At 41.4% G+C, this 10,000-nt stretch overlaps 1 protein-coding gene across 6 annotated transcripts in view; it reads left to right on the forward strand.

The window, feature by feature from the left end:
• crema (cAMP responsive element modulator a) overlaps positions 1-10,000 on the forward strand; it is a 19,319-nt gene that overhangs the window by 4,289 nt on the left and 5,030 nt on the right. For 4 of the 6 annotated variants that reach the window (XM_076982249.1, XM_076982250.1, XM_076982252.1 and 1 more), the window contains exons 4-6: positions 1-50; positions 187-335; positions 691-873. The exon at positions 1-50 is cut by the window's left edge and continues 33 nt beyond it. In XM_076982249.1, coding sequence (XP_076838364.1) covers positions 1-50; positions 187-335; positions 691-873 — 382 coding nt within the window. Of the gene's footprint in view, positions 51-186; positions 340-690; positions 874-9,591; positions 9,913-10,000 lie in introns of those variants that run through there. The other 2 variants (XM_076982253.1, XM_076982254.1) reach the window with 2 other exon arrangements.

The raw sequence follows: 10,000 nt of genomic DNA on the forward strand, positions 1-10,000 counted from the left end.
TCAGACACTCAGAAGAGGAGAGAACTTCTCTCTAGACGACCTTCATACAGGTGACATGACCATAACCTTTCAAATGACACTAAATTACACAAAGGTATTTCATAGCTGAAAACCCTATAGGACGATGTAACACACACATCATGTAACACACACATAGACACACACAGACTTTTTTTGTTTGTGCAGAAAGATCCTGAATGAGCTTTCATCCGACACTCCTGCTGTGCCAAAGATTGAGGAAGAAGACAATCTTGAAGATGAGGCACTTTCTTCTTCCAGTGTTTCCACGGTGACTGTCCCATCATCCATCTACCAGACCACCTCAGGGCAATACAGTATGTATGTGTATATGTACACATGTGTATATGTAAAACAGTATATTTATATGTGTGTATATGTAATACAGTATATTTACACATGTGTATATGTAATACAGTATATGTACACATGTGTATATGTACATGTGTGTATATGTAATACAGTATATTTTCACAAGTGTATATGTAATACAGTATGTGCACGTGTGTATATGTAATACAGTATATGTACACATGTGTATATGTAAAACAGTATATTTACATGTGTGTATATGTAATACAGTATAATTACATGTTCATTTCTACAGTAGATAAGAAAAGAAGATTAAAGCTGATAGATGCCCAAATCTCTTCTCTCTCCACATCTCTGTAGTTGCTATATCTCAGGGTGGAGCCGTGCAGATGGGCCCTTCTGGAGCAGAGGGCCTGCGGGGGGCTCTGACTCTGCCCAGTGCCACTGCACCCCAGCCGGGCGCTACCATGCTGCAGTTCGCCCCTCAGACTGGAGACCCTGCCCAGCAGCTGCTGGTATCAGCTGGACATGTGCTTGTTCAAGGTACGTTTTCAGGTTTTATTCTCTTGTGGTGTCACTCTTTCTGTTTCCCTCTGTCTATCTTTATGGTAGGGGTTGGTGCTATGGCAAAAATAAAATTAATTTGCATAACGCACAAAATTTGTAATGGAATATATCACCGCTAACATTACATTTGTGGTATTGAGTTAGTTAGCTCGCTGCACTTATGGGTAAAGGCACTGGCTGTTTCCGGCATTTACTAGTAAACAAGCAAAATAGATGTTTATTTATTTTTAAAGCGTCAATTATGTTACAGTAGTGAAACTGAAAGCTTATACGCCCTACATCAAAGACAATGACATGAAGACATAATTAATGACATTAAGACACAACCAATGATAACATTACGACAAAATTAATGACATTAAGACACAACTAATGACATTAGGACATAATGACATTAAGACATAATTAATGACATTAAGACTGACATTAAGAAACTTTTAATGTCATTAAGACACTGATATTAAGACAAATAATGACATTAATTCACAATTAATGACTAAGACAAACATCTTTGAACTTTGCTTTGCATTTAAAGTTAACTGTTAACTGAGCTGCTATTGTACACAGTGCAGCTGCTCCAGGTTTCGGAGTGAATTACAGGATCTCAGTGTGTGAATTTACAGATGAGCATTTAATGTGTAAACAGACAGCATTTAATCTGCAGTGTAAACAGACAGTATTTCATTTGCTGTGTAAACAAACATCATTTAATCTTCTGTGTAAACAGAAAGCGTTTCAGCTGCTATGTAAACAAACAGTGTTTCATCTGCTGTGTAAACAGATAGCACTTTGTCTGCTGTGTAAACCTTAAGCAGTGCTGTGATGGTGTGACAGTGTGTATAAATATTCAGTGTTCTGTGACACTATCACTGTAATCACTCTGTTCTGTGTGTGTGCTGCCTGTGATCCAGTGTGAGTAATCAGATAAAAATGAACGAAGTTAATTACTGGCTTGTCTCAAAGCTACAGAGACATTAGTCAACTCATTGGGAAGAAAGCAATGAGAAGCCTACAAATGTGTTAGGGTTTAGTTTTGGGTTCTCCACATGGGTTAGGGTTCTCCGGATGGTTCATGGTTCTCCACGTGTGTTAGGGTCCTCCACGTGCGTTAGGTGTTTCAGATACTTAACATTGGTGCAGGATCAATGGTTGTCTAAATGGATGAGTCTTCAGCCTGCGTTTCAAAACTGAAAGGGACTGTCCAGACAGTCAGTGGGATTTAGTTTCACCATCTGGGAGTTTCGATGCAAATTTACATGAGACTTGAAGCATGGTATTCCCAGCTGAGACCTACTTGAGGTATGGAACAAGCTTTGATCATTATCATCATGGAGCAACAGTGGAGTGATGTGTAAATTTCATAAGATTAAAAACTAGTCATGCTGTTGCATTCTAGATCATAGAGCTCTGATGGATTGTAGAGAAAGACCAAGAAGTATCGAGTTGCAGTAGTCAAGCCTATGACAAGGGAGTGTATAAACACACGGGTGTCTTTACTTGACATTAATGGCTTATTCCTGGGATTAGATAAGACTGGGTCTGAAACATTTCGACCAGTTCTAAATGTCTCATGACTTGAGAAAGACAAATTGTTGTCCAATGTTATGCTTTAGCTGTGAGGTGACAAAGATACCAGAGAGTTCTAACCCAAACCCCTAACCCAGAGAGTTCTAACCCTAAACCCTAACCCAGAGAGTTCTAACCCTAAACCCTAACCCAGAGAGTTCTAATCCTAAACCCTAACCCAAAGAGTTCTGGAAATAAACTGTAAGATCAAGATGTGGCAGAACGGTTTGGTAGTTTTGAGCTTAAAATGGTGGGCTGCCGTTTATGAAGTAATGTCAGTGAAGCAAGCTGAGATACAACTGGAAAACTGAGTGTCAGAAGGTGGAGAAGAAATAATTAATTAGGTTAGGGTTAGGGGTCGAGGTAGGAAGAAAAACAACAGAATTCAGCATAGGTTTCTGCATTATATTGACAACTAGTGGCCTTCATATTTCAGACATTCTCTACTAAATCTTTTTTAAACATGGCTGCCTCCACTGTGAGCATCTCCCCCATGGAGCATAAATTTTTCATTTGAGGACTACAAAGCAATTTGATTCTTCATGTCATGTGAACTGCACATTATAGAAAATAAAGTGTTCATTTATGCACCGAAAAACTGCTATTTTGTTTCTTTAATGATCAGGAAAAAATCTCCCAGACACCTACAGAACAGCAGAGACCTACAGACACCTACAGAATAGTAGAGACCTACAGACACCTACAGAATAGTAAAGACCTACAGACACCTACAGAATAGTAAAGACCTACAGACACCTACAGAACAGCAGAGACCTACAGACATCTACAGAACAGCAGAGACCTACAGACACCTACAGAACAGCAGAGCTAAGGACACCTACAGAAGAGCAGAGACCTACAGACACCTACAAAATAGCAGAGACCTACAGATACCTACAGAATAGTAGAGACCTACAGAACAGTAGAGACCTACAGACACCTACAGAACAGTAGACACCTTCAGACACCTACAGAACAGCAGAGACCTACAGACACCTACAGAATAGTAGAGACCTACAGATACCTACAGAACAGCAGAGACCTACAGACACCTACAGAACAGCAGAGACCTACAGATACCTACAGAATAGTAGAGACCTACAGAACAGTAGAGACTTACAGACACATACAGAACAGCAGAGACCTACAGACACCTACAGAACAGCAGAGACCTACAGACACCTACAGAATAGTAGAGACCTACAGACACCTACAGAATAGTAGAGACCTACAGACACCTACAGAATAGTAAAGACCTACAGACACCTACAGAACAGCAGAGACCTACAGACATCTACAGAACAGCAGAGACCTACAGACACCTACAGAACAGCAGAGCTAAGGACACCTACAGAAGAGCAGAGACCTACAGACACCTACAAAATAGCAGAGACCTACAGATACCTACAGAATAGTAGAGACCTACAGAACAGTAGAGACCTACAGACACCTACAGAACAGTAGACACCTTCAGACACCTACAGAACAGCAGAGACCTACAGACACCTACAGAATAGCAGAGACCTACAGATACCTACAGAACAGCAGAGACCTACAGACACCTACAGAACAGCAGAGACCTACAGATACCTACAGAATAGTAGAGACCTACAGAACAGTAGAGACTTACAGACACATACAGAACAGCAGAGACCTACAGACACCTACAGAACAGTAGATACCTACAGACACCTACAGAAAAGCAGAGACTTACAGACACTTACAGTATAGTAGAGATCTACAGACACCTACAGAATAGTAGAGACCTACAGACACCTACAGAACAGCAGAGACCTACAGACACCTACAGAACAGTAGAGACCTACAAACACCTACAGAATAGTAGAGACCTACAGACACTTACAGAACAGCAGAGACCTACAGACACTTACAGAACAGCAGAGACCTACAGACACCTACAGTATAGTAGAGACCTACAGACACCTACAGTATAGTAGAGACCTACAGACACCTACAGTATAGTAGAGACCTACAGAACAGCAGAGACCTACAGACACCTACAGAACAGCAGAGACCTACAGACACTTACAGAACAGTAGACACCTTCAGACACCTACAGAACAGCAGAGACCTACAGACACCTACAGAATAGTAGAGACCTACAGACATCTACAGAACAGCAGAGACCTACAGACATCTACAGAACAGCAGAGACCTACAGACACCTACAGAACAGCAGAGAGCTAAGGACACCTACAGAAGAGCAGAGACCTACAGACACCTACAGAACAGTAGACACCTTCAGACACCTACAGAACAGCAGAGACCTACAGACATCTACAGAACAGCAGAGACCTACAGACACTTACAGAACAGTAGAGACCTACAGACACCTACAGAACAGCAGAGACCTACAGACACCTACAGTATAGTAGAGATCTACAGACATCTACAGAATAGTAGAGACCTACAGACACCTACAGAACAGCAGAGACCTACAGACACCTACAGTATAGTAGAGATCTACAGACACCTACAGAACAACAGAGACCTACAGACAATTACAGTATAGTAGAGATCTACAGACACCTACAGAACAGCAAAGACCTACAGACACCTACAGTATAGTAGAGATCTACAGACACCTACAGAATAGTAGAGACCAACAGACACCTACAGAACAGCAGAGACCTACAGACACCTACAGAATAGTAGAGACCTACAGATACCTACAGAACAGCAGAGACCTACAGACACCTACAGAACAGCAGAGACCTACAGATACCTACAGAATAGTAGACCTACAGAACAGTAGAGACTTAGACACCTACAGAACAGCAGAGACCTACAGACACCTACAGAACAGTATATACCTACAGACACCTACAGAACAGCAGAGACCTACAGACACATACAGAACAGCTGAGACCTACAGACACCTACAAAATAGCAGAGACCTACAGACACCTACAGACGTCGAACGAAAGTTGTTGAGCGTGCGGGGGGGGTTGGCGAACGAAAGTTGCGTTTGTGAGTGTCAATTGCTAAGCGGGAAGACCGCTAGCAACCATCTATAATAGTAGCAAAAACACAAAAACATAAACGATGCAGCGCTTTGGTGCATGGCGCTATAGTGAGCTATTTTTAAAACAAGCCCCCGGGCGACTCATGACGTGGGTGACCCCTGGTTTATTCAATATTGATGGCAGCCTAACTTTTTGATTGACAGCTAATTGAGCAATAGAACACGAGAGGGAGTGTGTTATCGTGAATATATGTACATGCCGTTACTTGAGTGATACAGAGAATGAGAATACCGTGCTGTTATCACACATATCTGCAGGGTTAGAACACTTCTTAACCAGTCGGATTGTGAACTAACTGTTGTATAATTGGCGAATAATCATTTAGTGTTAGAAGGGGAGGGACAACTGTGAATTTTGATTGGACATAAATTTAAGTAGATTTCTCGATGGGACCAATTAGGTTTACAAATTTAGCATGACATCATTTAGCGACTTCTAGCGACTTTTAGGACAACCAATAGCGACTTTCCTTACTGAGGAGTTGGCAACAGTGACTAGGAGTACAGAAAACATTAAGCATGGCAGAATCTACATAGATTGTAATGTGAGCACGGATAGAGTAGCAGACACACAAAGCACAAGAACAATAACCAACAACCGAAAAGAGCAAACACATGGATTAAATCCACAGACTAAACGAGCAAACACATGGATTAAATCCACAGACTAAACGAGCAAACACATGGATTAAATCCACAGACTAAACGAGCAACTAAACACAGCTGAACACAATAACCAAGGGCGGAGATACGAATGACGGGCGTGGCAGACTGAAATCACATTGAAAAACCAAAACAAGGAAATGACAGACAGGAGGGCAAAACAAAACCTAGGATTGACAGTTGGGGCGGAGCTAAATGTGACAGTACACATCACAAAAGGTGGATTGTGCAGCAGAGCTGTTGCGTTAAACTACACTAAACAGCTAAATACCAATGAGTAACAGTCCAATATAATAAATCTGTAAACACCGGCTTATAGCCAGTATATGCTAGTAATAGATGGTAATGTGCTAAGGGTAACTAGTTACCTTTGAGCTAAGTGAATATTGACTGTGATCCTATTATTCTGAAAATTATCCATGCATCTAGAAATGCAAGCATATAGGCTGTATGTAGCTAATGCTAGCAGTTAGATACTAATTGTGTTGCTAATATGCAAACTCTAAGAATCTATAATGCTAGGTGAACATCGACTGTCAGTGTACTAAAAACTAAAGTGCATTTTTAGCCGAAGGATAAAGGTAGGGATGAGAGTACTGACTGTACCCAGTTTAGAGGCTACTAGCTCTAGCTGTAATCTTCACTAATGTGCCTGATGAATAACTAAAAACATCAGAGAACTCATGGTACAGACTGGCCTTTGTAACAAGATTAAATTGGTTCACATAGGTACTTAGAGGTTGCCATTATTGGTTATGGTTAGATAAAAAATATTTTAAAAAGACAATTTTATAAGGTCGTACTTTTATTTTGAAGGACCTCATTGTATCTAATATGCATATATGCAACCTCTCCATGTAAATATAAAAGCAGAATAATGCTTAATACACATTCATAGAATATATTTATATATTATCATAGTGATTATTTATTAATTCAGCTGGGATTGTACAGCTATGGTACAAATCGCTCCAAAACCCTCATGCATCTTCAGAGTCATCTTTGTTGACAGACCTTGAAAGGGTCTGTAGAGCGATAATTAGTGGCTCATCCGCAGAATTCAAATGTCAAAATATGTATGAAGTGTTGTGGGGTGTTAATGACAAAGAATTAGTTTTTTGCCATTAGCTGATTCTGAACTGCAGCCATTACAGAAGTGGAGGAGATGTGAAATCATCATTAGTTTGATCTAAATTATTCAGCAATGTCCAGAAAATGTAATCAGTCAGGTCAACGACCTAACCCTGACCCTAACTCTATCCCTACCCCTAACCCCTAACCCCTAACGCTCTGACCATCACTCAGACGTCTGATTTCTCCTGACCATCATTCAGATGTCTGATTTGTTCTGACTGTCACTCAGATGTCTGATTTGTTCTGACTGTCACTCAGATGTCTGATCTATTCTGACAGTCACTCAGATGTCTGATCTGACCATCACTCACATCACTCTGGTGTGGTTTTGTTCTGCTGAGATAAAGCTCAGCCATATTGAGGCTGGATCTTCTGATCCTCTGATCTTCTCATCTTCTGATTACAGAACTTGTACAGCATTTCACAGTAAGATCACTGCTGTGGTTTTGATATGCTGCTCAAATGTTTATATTTTAAAATTCTGTATATATTGATAATGTGCTGTATATTTAGTGTTCAGTGTTGAATACATTGAATGTTTTTCAATTCTGTCACTGTTCAATTCTGTCACTGTTCAATTCTGTCGCTGTTCAATTCTGTCGCTGTTAAATTCTGTCGCTGTTCAATTCTGTCATTGTTCAATTCTGTCGTTGTTCAATTCTGTCGCTGTTCAATTCTGTCGCTGTTCAATTCTGTCGTTGTTCAATTCTGTCATTGTTCAATTCTGTCATTGTTCAATTCTGTCGCTGCTCAATTCTGTCGCTGTTCAATTCTGTCATTGTTTTTCAGTGTGATTTTGTTTCTTGGTGTATTTGCACTTCCAGCCAGTTCAGTTCAGTCGTCAGTACTCAGTTAAATGTACAACCACTACCATTACAATATTATTACTACTACTAATACTACTACTACTAGTAGTAATAATAATAATAGTAAGTCAGAAAATAAGCCATCTGTGTGTATGTGTATATGAGTGAGTCACTGTGTGTGTGTGTGTGTGTGTGAGAGAGAGAGAGAGAGAAAGAGAGAGAGAGGTGAGCTGTAGGAGGTTTATCTCTAGTGTAATTTGTTATATCTGTGATGTATATCTGGGTTATCAGTGTGTAACTAATCACTGCATATCAGTTTGTGTGTGTGTGAGGGACTAATGGTAGATAAAAGGCTCATGTCTTCATACGAGGCTTTTAGATAGGTGAGGGTGAGGGTTAGGTAAGGGTTAGGGTGAGGGCTATGTAAGGATTAGGGTGAGGGTTAGGTAAGGGTCAGGGTGAGGGTTAGGTAAGGGTCAGGGTGAGGGTTAGGTAAGGGTTAGGGTGAGGGTTAGGTAAGGGTCAGGGTGAGGGTTAGGTAAGGGTTAGGGTGAGGGTTAGGTAAGGGTGAGGGTTAGGTAAGGGTTAGGTGAGGGTTAGGTTAGGGTTAGGTTAAGGTGAGGGTTAGGTAAGGGTTAGGTGAGGGTTAGGTTAGGGTGAGGGTTAGGTTTGGGTGAGGGTTAACCCTAATCTAGGGTTTAGATGGTTGCAGTCTGTGAATAGTGTGATAAACTAGAATGAGAACAACATCCTTCTGTTTGTTCTAAAACACCTTTTTGCGTCATCATCTAAAAATACATGAAACTCTACTGGCCTGCTTCCTTCCTGCTGTCTCCACACACACACACACACACTCCTCACACACACACACACACACACACACACACACACACACACACACACACACACACACACACACACACACACACACTCCTCACACACACACACACACACACACACACACACACACACACACACACACACACACTCCTCACACACACACACACACACACCTTACACACACACACACTCCTCACAGACACACACACACACACACACACACACACACACACACACACACACACACACACACACACACACACACACACACACACACACTCTTCTAGTCTGTTCCTGTCTCTCACTTTGTGTACCATAATTACCACATTACAGTCATCTTCATTTAACATTTTAACCTTTGGTGGTCTGAAAGACACTCTCCTCATTTGCATTCTTTTTCTCCCTCTTCTCTTTCTCACACACACACACACACACACACACACACACACACACACACACACACACACACACACACACACACACACACATTGGGCAATGGAGCTCTTTAGAGACAATGTGTTATACCTTGGGATACTGCTGTGATGTCATAATGATGTCGTAGTTACGTCAATGCCCTTAATTGTAATCTGACTGAGTGACAGAGGGAGGGAGAGAGGACGAGAAAGAAGGAGGGAGGGAGAGAGAGAGCGAGAGAAAGAGAGAGAGAGAGGAAAAAGGGGGAGAGTTAAACAGTGAGTCACAAGTTAAACTAAGAAACAGTGAGAGAAGAGAGTCCTGCGCTTCACAAACACAGAAACAACTTACACAGTTAGAGAGGGAAAGAGAGAGATAGAGAGAGAGAGGGATAGAGAGAGAGAGATAGAGAGAGAGAGAGGGATAGAGAGAGAGAGGGGGATAGAGAGATACTGGTGAAGCTGCAAGAGAAAGATACCAATACGGAAACACCACTGGACTATTACAGCACAGAGATGGCAGTGACTGGGGATGAGACAGAATCAGGTTAGTGTGTGAGTGTGTGTGTGAGTGTGTGTGTGAGTGTGTGTGTGTGTGTGTGTGTGTGTGTGTGTGTGTGTGTGTGTGTGTGTGT

Source organism: Brachyhypopomus gauderio, chromosome 19 (genome assembly GCF_052324685.1).
Source record: "Brachyhypopomus gauderio isolate BG-103 chromosome 19, BGAUD_0.2, whole genome shotgun sequence".
Taxonomy (NCBI): domain Eukaryota; kingdom Metazoa; phylum Chordata; class Actinopteri; order Gymnotiformes; family Hypopomidae; genus Brachyhypopomus; species Brachyhypopomus gauderio.